At 50.7% G+C, this 11,247-nt stretch overlaps 1 protein-coding gene across 1 annotated transcript in view; it reads right to left on the reverse strand.

The window, feature by feature from the left end:
* Positions 1-7,006: 7,006 nt before the first annotated feature.
* The window catches only part of LOC311318541 (cell adhesion molecule DSCAML1-like), a gene marked incomplete at both ends in the record, with an annotated part of 57,941 nt that continues 53,700 nt past the window's right edge, over positions 7,007-11,247 (reverse strand). Inside the window, 5 exon segments of the mRNA XM_084449889.1 lie at positions 7,007-7,440; positions 7,537-7,848; positions 8,364-8,564; positions 10,275-10,427; positions 11,128-11,246. Coding sequence (XP_084306015.1) covers positions 7,007-7,440; positions 7,537-7,848; positions 8,364-8,564; positions 10,275-10,427; positions 11,128-11,246 — 1,219 coding nt within the window.

Genomic DNA, 11,247 nt, shown 5'->3' on the forward strand with positions numbered 1-11,247 from the left:
TTTCTACCAGTAACAGAACACAGGCACAGTTAAAGGAGTAGTAAAGGGAAAATGCATGTTTAGCCCTGTTTTAAGGTTACTTATGATCATATACAATGGTTCAGATCAAAACGTTGACAAAACTAGCATTTTCGAGAAAGTTGATAATTGCTCTACCACCGTTTTGGTCATACAATGGATGTGGATGGGCATCTTGAAAAATCATTCAAAAACATGTTACCCTCAATTTCAAAGACGAGAAGCTCACCGAGGGTGTAATTGGTGTCCGTTGGTGTTCTGACTGCTGCAAAGTATGAATCCTGTAGGGTTTTATTGATCATTTTATGAAATCCATTGACTTGTATTGACGCCACCGTTGTAGATGTGTAGATCAATCCGCAGAGGTGATTCTACTTACTGTAGCTATTGTTTATGTTAGCTAGGCTAGCTCGTTTGCACACTGCTCACGCTACTCTTTAGCTCACAGACAAGGAAGCCCTAGGCTACAGTTCAGAAAACACTTATCAAAATGGTTAATCTAGAAGAGTATGAATTTGATCGCGAGGAATTAGACTTTGACGGCAACGCTTATCGTTTCAAGCCTGAATATAGTGAGGAGGAACTACAGCAAATGGAAGAGATGGAGGCTCGCCGAACAGCAGAGCCAGAGACGGTCGAGGAAGCTGTCGCTATACCACGAACCACGGGTGTTTGGTGGTGTGCTTGCAAACACTGCCAACAGATGCCCACCGAAGAGAAAAGTTTGTGCTGTACCGAGTGGGACCTGTTGCTAACAGCTGACATGGCAAACCTTTCGGTCCATGAGTCTGATTCCTTGCCTGTTGAAAGTGTCCTGCTTTTACCACTAGTATTTATGTCCGAGCGAATAAATCTACAGTTTTGATAATTTCATGCTGTAAGACCACTTCTTACAATTCTATTTTTCTAAAGTTAGTCTTAGCAAAGGGATTATTATTATTATTATTATGCTTCAACACACACACACACGGGCACACACACACACACAGCTGGCAATACGAACTTACCTCAAGTTCTTCCACTCGTTCGTCTTCTGTCGTTCCTCTATGTAAAGTCGGAACAACATCACGTTTGAGGAAGACCTTTTTGGGAGATTTCTTCAAGAATAGCCTAGGCTTATAACATTTGTCCTCAAAATACAAAGCGCACACACGGTGATCTAAGACCAGAAGAATATCCACGGGTGTGTTTACTTTTAAGTAAAGAGATTCTAGCCACAACTTCAATCTTGCGCGATCGTTGTAGGGAAGTCTATGACAAGTTACAGATGAACGGATTTTGCCACAATTGGCAACGGCACAATTCACCTTATTCACCTGGCAGCCATATTGGTCAGTCTGGGGTGCGGATGCGGAAGTGCCCGTTGACTTCAATGTTAAAAGTTTGCTGTAAAAACACCACTTCAAGAACCGAAATAGTCAAAAGTCACCAATTACGTCAGACTGACCAATATGGCAGCTGAGGTGAATAAGGCGAATAGCGTGTCATTGTAGAGATCCCAAACAAATGCTTCGCACGAGCCTGTCTTGTTGTTGCGGCTAGCCTTTTCAATAAGGAAGCTGTCGCCTACCGCGAGATCAAGGCATTGCGCAATATCGGAATCAGTTAAAGCGGAAGTTTACACACGTATGTGCTGCGACTAAATAGTTCGATGCTAAATATTTTTAAAAAGCCTTTCCAGATGAACTATAATACTTTATGACGAATTATATGCCAGAACGCCAACTAACACCTCAGTGAGTTTCTTGTCTTTGAAATCGAGTTTAACATGTTTTTGAATGATTTTTCAAGATGCCCATCCACATCCATTGTTGACCAAAACGGTGGTAGAGCAATTATCAACTTTCTCGAAAATGCTAGTTTTGTCAACGTTTTGATTTGAACCATTGTATATGAACACAAGTAACCCTAAAACAGGGCTAAACATGCATTTTCCCTTTACTATTCCTTTAAGTCAAGATAATGGTTGTGTGAAACGAATGGGAGTGAATGGTTCCCATTCACACCTCACACACACACACACACACATGCACTTACACAAAATGAATTCTCAAAAGAAAAACAGTTTAGAAGACAATTATAATGTGTCTCATTCATTTTACCTTTGAAACAAACTGCAGGTATAATCATCATTCTGAGCAAATCTCTTCTCCACCCTCACAAGACGATAGCACAGAATGTAAAATTCACATTACTGTAACCAATGAAATTCTTTAACACTGAAACACAACAACAATGACGACGACGACAACAACAACAACCGTCCTATCAGCTCAAGAGAGAGAACATAGAGATGCCAGATCTCTGTGACCTGATAAATTACATGTCAGTGTTTAACTCAGCAACAGCTGTGTGACAAATCAACCACCTAACATAACTTTTGGTATTTTAGTTACAGTAGTTCAGCTGATTTAGCCGGTATTAATAACAGATTAAACATGCAAACAGATTTTGTAGTAGGTAGGACTGTGCACAAAATTGATTGTGCCACCCTCACAATTTTTCAACTGAATAACATAAAATCCCAGTCCATGTTCATGTAATATTTATACATAAGTGGGTGGACCCCCCCCTCCTTGCTGTAGAGACAGAGAGCACTGTACCTGTGGTGAGGGTTGTGATCCTTCAGAGTCTAGGAGGAAGGTGTTCTCTTCTCCTCTCTCAGCTGTCCTCCCAGCGCTCTGTCCACTCCCTCTGTCCTCCCAGCGCTCTGTCCACTCCCTCTGTCCTCCCTGCGCTCTGTCCACTCCCTGTGCTCTGCCCACTCCCTCTGTCCTCCCTGCGCTCTGTCCACTCCCTGTCCTCCCTGCGCTCTGTCCACTCCCTCTGTCCTCCCTGCGCTCTGTCCACTCCCTCTGTCCTCCCAGCGCTCTGTCCACTCCCTCTGTCCTCCCTGCGCTCTGTCCACTCCCTCTGTCCTCCCTGCGCTCTGTCCACTCCCTCTGTCCTCCCAGCGCTCTGTCCACTCCCTCTGTCCTCCCTGCGCTCTGTCCACTCCCTGTGCTCTGCCCACTCCCTCTGTCCTCCCTGCGCTCTGTCCACTCCCTGTCCTCCCTGCGCTCTGTCCACTCCCTCTGTCCTCCCAGCGCTCTGTCCACTCCCTGTGCTCTGCCCACTCCCTCTGTCCTCCCTGCGCTCTGTCCACTCCCTGTCCTCCCTGCGCTCTGTCCACTCCCTCTGTCCTCCCTGCGCTCTGCCCACTCCCTCTGTCCTCCCTGCGCTCTGTCCACTCCCTGTCCTCCCTGCGCTCTGCCCACTCCCTCTGTCCTCCCTGCGCTCTGCCCACTCCCTCTGTCCTCCCTGCGCTCTGTCCACTCCCTCTGTCCTCCCTGCGCTCTGTCCACTCCCTCTGTCCTCCCTGCGCTCTGTCCACTCCCTGTCCTCCCTGCGCTCTGCCCACTCCCTCTGTCCTCCCTGCACTCTGTCCACTCCCTCTGTCCTCCCAGCGCTCTGTCCACTCCCTCTGTCCTCCCTGCGCTCTGTCCACTCCCTCTGTCCTCCCTGCGCTCTGCCCTCCCTCTGTTGACTCTGTCTGCGCCCCCTTCACTATTCTGCCTTTTCTCCTCAATCCCGGGGATGCTGCCTTCATTCTGAGCATGTGTGTGTGTGAGTGAGTGAGTGAATGTATGTGTGTGTGTGTGTGTGTGTGTGTGTGTGTGTGTGTGTGTGTGTGTGTGCGTGTGCGTGCGTGTGTGTGAACTATGCACACTCGTCTTGCTGCGCGCTCTCTCTTTCTTGCTGCCCAACCTCATCATGAGTGATTCATTCAAGCAGGGACGCTGGTACATGAGTCAGAGCAGACCCCTAGCTGCTCTGCAGAGTCTGTAACAGAAGGATTACAGTGAGGGTACAAGGAAATGACTGAGACTTAGTGCTGCAGGGTTTGTTCAGGTCAACAAACCAGAAATTAGCTTCCCTCTGTAGGAGCTTAGGCTTGGAGGACGAACAGAGGTTTGAAAACCAGGTCTGTGAAGAAGGACAGTCGTCGTGGTGTATAGAAAGATAGCTTTATTGCACAAGGTGTTAGAATACTCTTTTTGTTTGATTTTATTTTCTTTTCATAGAAAATGTTCTTTTTAACACAAGCAATTGCTATTAGAAGCAACTCAAACAATGTTTGGAATCCCCTCAACATTTTTTTTTTCAAATTTTCAATTTTCGTACATTTCTTCCCTCACTTTTCCCTTTTACCAAGCATGCAATGTCATTTTTGAGGATGAACAGAAATACAAAAAAGAATAGTTAAAAAAGAATATAGGACAAATGACAACATCAAAAGACCTTTAAAAAAGAATAAAAATGCAACAAATCAGTATCAAAAACATAAGGGGAATAGAGAAAAAAATGCATTTGTTGCCTGTTTTCGTAAATCAAATCTTATCAAATCATTAAACCCTAAATGCTGTTTCAATTTTGAAGTCGGGGCGTTTCAACCCTGATCTGAGCCCTGGTTGATTCTGACGAAAATAGCTCTTCATAAAAAACTGTGTTTTATGTACAAGAGTTACTCTATAAACAACACTGACAAAGGTAGTGATGTTGGGTCCAGTGTGTCAGAGGAGGGGTGTTGGGGTGGGGGGGTAACCTTAAGAAAAAGTTGAATAAGGAGTGGTGGTGGGGAATGGGGGTTGTGTGTGTGTGTGTGTGTGGGGGGGGGGGGGGGGGCATTTGGAAGCGGCAGGTTGCTTGTCCTGACCTGGTCCAGTATATGTATATATACACAATTGCAGTGTGTGACCTAAAGAGCTACAAGTCCCTGATTTCACTTGGCTTACGTAGCCTAAGCTCATGGTTGGGATACCTCATTACTGTCTGGCCTCCAGGACCCAAAAACCCCAAACCAAATAAGAACAAACATATCCAACCAAAATGAACAGACCTCAACAAATAATACAAAAAGAAACAACAAAATACTATAGTGGAGATGCTTCAATAGACATTCCAATAGATTCCTGCGTCGATGTACAGTAGCACAAAATGGAGGGGGGTGGAGAAAGAGGGACATGTACAGTACTTCAGACAGGGCAGCAACAGAGACACCAATAGACCACTGACTGCACATCATCATCATATCATATTCTAACTGAACTCCCTGAAAGTTAGGATTCTCAGGTTAACTTGAATATTCTCTTACTTCACATGGTTGGACTCCTCTTACTATGGGAGTGAGGGGGGCGGTGGGCTGAGAGGTTGGTAGAAGGTGGACCGTGTGTGGCGGCCGCGCTGTGACCAGGCAGCCACACAGTCTGTCCCTGATATCCACAGTGACCCTGTGACCCTGCAGCCACCAACACAACACAGGTCAGAGGTCACCAGCCCATCAGACCACAGGCCCAACAGGGTCAGTTCAAGGTCAGGAACTCTGTCTACTCCGGTTGGAAAATGACAGATACAGAGAAATGATCGACAACAGTGTCAACAGTGTAGGTCATCCTGGATACACCCGTCTTAAGAGAGAATGATTTGGCCTTTTGAAAGTAATCACACCAACCAACCAACCAACAACCGACAACCTCATGAGATAACTAACTAGTGGCTTGGAGATGGACCTCCCTCCTCCCTCTCAGCCTGTCTACATACAGTTACATACAGATCACCCCCTATATACACATACTCCTCAATCCTAGTAATCCAACTTCTTTTTCTCTGCTCTCCATAATGATTGAGCGATTGTCTCATTCTTATATTTTTTCATCATTAACATGGTTGTATATTTTATACTTTGCCATAATTTCACTTAAATGACATAATATACTTATATAGAAATATATACGTAAATCTTTATAATACCAAATATTCTCTATTTGTTTGTATTGCGAGAGCCCTGATGTTTTCAATTCATAGCTGGGTCATTTGGGTTGTCATGTTTTTCGGTTAAAAGCTATTAGATACTGTGAAGTCGGGAAGGGGAAGGGGCTGTGGAGGATATTAACAAATGTGCTAGAAATTTGAATCTAAAGTTCCAAGTGAGGTGAACCTGAATCCTTCCTTATGGGATCCACCCAGAAAGAGAGAGAGAGAGAGAGAGAGAGAGAGGGTGGGGGCAGAGAGACATTGTGTGGGGGGGGGGGGACAGACGAGAGAGAAAGAGAGGGAGAGAGAGACGGGAGAGACATAGAGAGATAGACAGAGAGAGAGAGAGATAGACACAGAGGGAGAGACAGACAGAGAGAGAGAGACAGACAGAGAGAGATAGACACAGAGGGAGAGACAGACAGAGAGAGAGAGAGACAGACAGAGAGAGAGATAGACACAGAAGGAGAGACAGACACAGAGAGAGAGAGACAGACAGAGAGAGAGATAGACACAGAGGGAGAGACAGACACAGAGAGAGAGACAGACAGAGAGAGTGTGTGAGTCTGTGGATGAATAGTGAGACTGGACATTTGAGAGACATTAAAAAGAGGGTGAGATGAGAAGGGGCTAACTGATAGTTCTGCTCAAACCATAGAGGGCAGCATGTGTGTGTGTGTGTGTGTATGTGTGTGTGTGTGTGTGTGTGTGTGTGTAGACAAAGCCTCGGCTGTCAGAGACTTAGCATGATCACTGAGCTGTCGAGCTCCTCGATAAATACTCATGGTTTGAAATGAGCGTAGTAAAAATCCTCCCGGCCTGCGCTGTGTTTGCGCCCGGGTCCCAGTGGAACCGCCAGCGCCGTTAGTAGGAGACGGTTCTTTAACGTAGGCCAGGTCCAGGCGAGCGTGAATCAGGCAGGTTAGGTTGGCCTCTGCTCTATGTGGGGGAGAACAGAGAACAGTAGCCCAAAGGTCAGAGCAATCGTAGTCACGCTACTGGGCAGTTAGCTGTTAGCTGTTGGGCTGGACTGTGGCAATCCCGCCCACCCTCCCTCCCTGGCCCCTGGAGAGAGGAGCTCTGGAGCACGGCCCTTCGAGGGGGGCCGGATGGGGGGGGGGGGGGCGGTGGGGAAGGGGGTGGGGTGTGGGGGGTGGCTAGTCTGTGTGAGAAGGAAGGAAAGGGGGGCTGCGGACTACACCAGCGTGTAGGACTTGGAGTACGCCCCCACCCCTTGCTTCTGCAGTCTGCCCAACGCCGAGGAGCTGTTCTCCAGCAGCGAGTCTCTGGACCCCCCCATCTTGTTGCTGTTGGTGGGGTTGCTGCTGGTGCTGGAGGTGGAGGCGGTGGCCGCGGTGGTGGAGCCGGGCATGGTGAGGGTCCGCTGGGGCAGCGTGGCGGTGCCCGAGCTCGCGCCCAGGCTGCTCAGCCCCGAGTGGCCCAGCGTCAGGGCCTGCTGCTTGGCAGGGTCCAGAGTCATGTGACGGCCCTGGGTGTGGTACGCCCGCTGCGCCAGGCTGCGGATGGAGGCCTCGCGCGGCGGCACGGCCGGACACGGGTCGTGCAGCTCCCCCTGCTTCCGGAAGAACGGGTCCGTCTTCATGTAGAGGGGCAGGTTACAGAATTCACCTACGAAAACAGAACACGTTTAAAAAAAAACATGCGGACACTACGGCGCCCACAGTAGGTGTACTGTTAGTGCCAGGCTGTGCGCCTGCTACTCACTCTTGTTGGCGCGGTGGGGGATGGGAACGGCCACGTTCTTGCCGCGGTCGTAGTCCTGGGGCTTGGGCGGCGAGGCCGTGAAGCGGCAGATGCCCGGCTCGGATGGCGTGCTGAGGGAGGTCATGCTGTCGGCGGGGTCGTTGGTGCCCGTGGTCATCTGGTCGGAGGAGCTGTCAGAGATGAAGCACTCGGTGATGGTGAACTTGGCGTGCTGCAGGTGCTCCTCCAGCTTGGCGTGCTCGTACGCCCTTGCCAGCTCCTCGTAGGTGGACGAGGCGCTCTCTGTCGACACCATGCTGTTGCGGCCCTTATCTGGAACGACAACGACGCGCCGGACGTTATCAAGGAGTATGTGACGCTGTGAAGTAGGGCTGCACAATATATTTATGTTTATGCATCGCCATGTGCACATGCGCAATAGTCACATTTCAAGGGCCTGCAAAGTTGTTCTCTTTTTCCCCCTGCTATGTTAACTCAAAACATGTCGTGCTACAAACTTTTTGCTCAACTTTTTAATTTTGATGACTGTCAAAAACTAAGAGACACATTATTAGTAGGCGTTTTGGACCGCAGTCAAGACACTTGGCTACTGGTGTAAGCAGGCGCGAGGATCACTGTTTAGTTCTAACCTCATATACTGTAGGACATAGGCATAAGTTTGCTTATTTCTGTTTCAAACAAACAAAATATGTTGCAATATATATCGCAGAAAATTGCATCGCTGCAATGTATGTTTTTGTCAATATCGCCCAGCCCTACTGTGAAGACTACTTCTCACAACTATGCTGGATGATATGCGTCACTAGAGCCAGGGCGGCGGTGCCCACCTGTGTCCTGGGACAGGCTGGCGCTGTAGCTGTCGCTCTCGGTGGCAGTGATGCCGTGAGAGCCCATGGTGCGCCAGTCAGAGGTCAGAGTTCGCGCCGAGGCTGTGGACTGGCTCTGGCCCGGCCTGCTCAGGGTCCACTGGCTGGAGTAGCGGTTCCTGGAACTGTGGGCAGACTTGACACTTTTCCTAGAGACCGGGTCTGAGACAGAGAGAGCATGACAGGAGGGTTAGAGGACATGGTCGGTCGGTCTGTCTGTCTGTCTGTCTGTCTGTCTGTCTGTCTGTCTGTCTGTCTGTCTGTCTGTCTGTCTGTCTGTCTGTCTGTCTGTCTGTCTGTCTGTCTGTCTGTCTGTCTGTCTGTCTGTCTGTCTGTCTGTCTGTCTGTCTGTCTGTCTGTCTGTCTGTCTGTCTGTCTGTCTGTCTGTCTGTCTGTCTGTCTGTCTGTCTGTCTGTCTGTCTGTCTGTCTGTCTGTCTGTCTGTCTGTCTGTCTGTCTGTCTGTCTGTCTGTCTGTCTGTCTGTCTGTCTGTCTGTCTGTCTGTCTGTCTGTCTGTCTGTCTGTCTGTCTGTCTGTCTGTCTGTCTGTCTGTCTGTCTGTCTGTCTGTCTGTCTGTCTGTCTGTCTGTCTGTCTGTCTGTCTGTCTGTCTGTCTGTCTGTCTGTCTGTCTGTCTGTCTGTCTGTCTGTCCGTCCGTCCGTCCGTCCGTCCGTCCGTCCGTCCGTCCGTCCGTCCGTCCGTCCGTCCGTCCGTCCGTCCGTCCGTCCGTCCGTCCGTCCGTCCGTCCGTCCGTCCGTCCGTCCGTCCGTCCGTCCGTCCGTCCGTCCGTCCGTCCGTCCGTCCGTCCGTCCGTCCGTCCGTCCGTCCGTCCGTCCGTCCGTCCGTCCGTCCGTCCGTCCGTCCGTCCGTCCGTCCGTCCGTCCGTCCGTCCGTCCGTCCGTCCGTCCGTCCGTCCGTCCGTCCGTCCGTCCGTCCGTCCGTCCGTCCGTCCGTCCGTCCGTCCGTCCGTCCGTCCGTCCGTCCGTCCGTCCGTCCGTCCGTCCGTCCGTCCGTCCGTCCGTCCGTCCGTCCGTCCGTCCGTCCGTCCGTCCGTCCGTCCGTCCGTCCGTCCGTCCGTCCGTCCGTCCGTCCGTCCGTCCGTCCGTCCGTCCGTCCGTCCGTCCGTCCGTCCGTCCGTCCGTCCGTCCGTCCGTCCGTCCGTCCGTCCGTCCGTCCGTCCGTCCGTCCGTCCGTCCGTCCGTCCGTCCGTCCGTCCGTCCGTCCGTCCGTCCGTCCGTCCGTCCGTCCGTCCGTCCGTCCGTCCGTCCGTCCGTCCGTCCGTCCGTCCGTCCGTCCGTCCGTCCGTCCGTCCGTCCGTCCGTCCGTCCGTCCGTCCGTCCGTCCGTCCGTCCGTCCGTCCGTCCGTCCGTCCGTCCGTCCGTCCGTCCGTCCGTCCGTCCGTCCGTCCGTCCGTCCGTCCGTCCGTCCGTCCGTCCGTCCGTCCGTCCGTCCGTCCGTCCGTCCGTCCGTCCGTCCGTCCGTCCGTCCGTCCGTCCGTCCGTCCGTCCGTCCGTCCGTCCGTCCGTCCGTCCGTCCGTCCGTCCGTCTGTCCGTCCGTCTGTCTGTCTGTCTGTCTGTCTGTCTGTCTGTCTGTCTGTCTGTCCGTCTGTCTGTCTGTCTGTCTGTCCAACCGTCTATCCATCCATCCATCCATCCATCCATCCATCCGTCTATCCATCCATCCATCCATCCATCCATCCATCCATCCATCCATCCATCCATCCATCCATCCATCCATCCATCCAGTATGATGATAGATTCTATTAAATATTATGATAAACTCTATTGTATTTCAAGGAAGAATTGTTGGAACTGATACACGTGTCGTGAATACATGTTTAATCTGAGACGCGCTACATCTGCGATGTACTCACTGGTTCCTGGGCGGATGTCAGACATGTCAATCAAAGGCCCTGTGTTCTGGATGAGGGCGGGGTGGTGTAGGGACACGCCCGTGCAGAAGCTCTGTTGGTTCACCGATTGGCTGAACTCTGTGTCTGTCACTGGCACTGCTGCCTTGTCCTCACCTTTTGAGGGCAGGGGAGGAAGTTGACCAATGATATTTAGCTCAGAGCTCACATCTCAAATCGCTCTCTCTCCACCCACACAGTACATCATCTATTCAAATGAAAACATATCGTATAATATTCTGATTGAAGTCAACTGCGGTCAGATTGGAGAAGTTCAGGGGAAGAAGACCACACCAGAACTCCGCCCTTCTCGCTAACACATGACAGTATACATGCACACCATTTGCACTGTCCTGTCCTGTCCTGTCCTGCACGCTGTCCTACTGTATGCTGTCTGCAACAACGTATGCCATTACCCTAGTCAAATTCCTACTATGTGTGAACCATATACTGTACATGGCTAATAAACAGATCTTGAATGTTGAATCTTAAACCTACCTGTCACCCCAATATGTGCTCTGTTTTTGGCACTCACCCCCCCTCCCCATCTCTACTCCCATGCTCCTCTACCTGCTACCTGGGTTCCATGCAGGATATCTGCTGAGAGAACCTTAAGAGCTCATTCACCACATCCAGAATCTACTGCCTGGATATGACTTTCCGCTCATTGATTCATAACTGCTCAATCATCTTTTCTGTACTCATCTACAGTACCTTTGTATCAACCTCGGTAAACTCCCAAACGTATTGTAATCCGTTGTTGTGGTCTTTAAAGACGTGAATGGCTGGTGATTGGCTGGTATGTCCGGACACTGACCTATCTGCTTGATGCCCTCCTTGTCCTCGATGAGCAGCTGGACTCGCGGGATGTCGATGTGCAGCCGGGGGCCCGGCTGGGGCCCCTTCACTGGGGTGTCCATGCTCCGGTTGTTCTTAC

Source organism: Borostomias antarcticus (assembly GCF_949987555.1).
Source record: "Borostomias antarcticus genome assembly, chromosome: 15".
NCBI lineage: Eukaryota > Metazoa > Chordata > Actinopteri > Stomiiformes > Stomiidae > Borostomias > Borostomias antarcticus.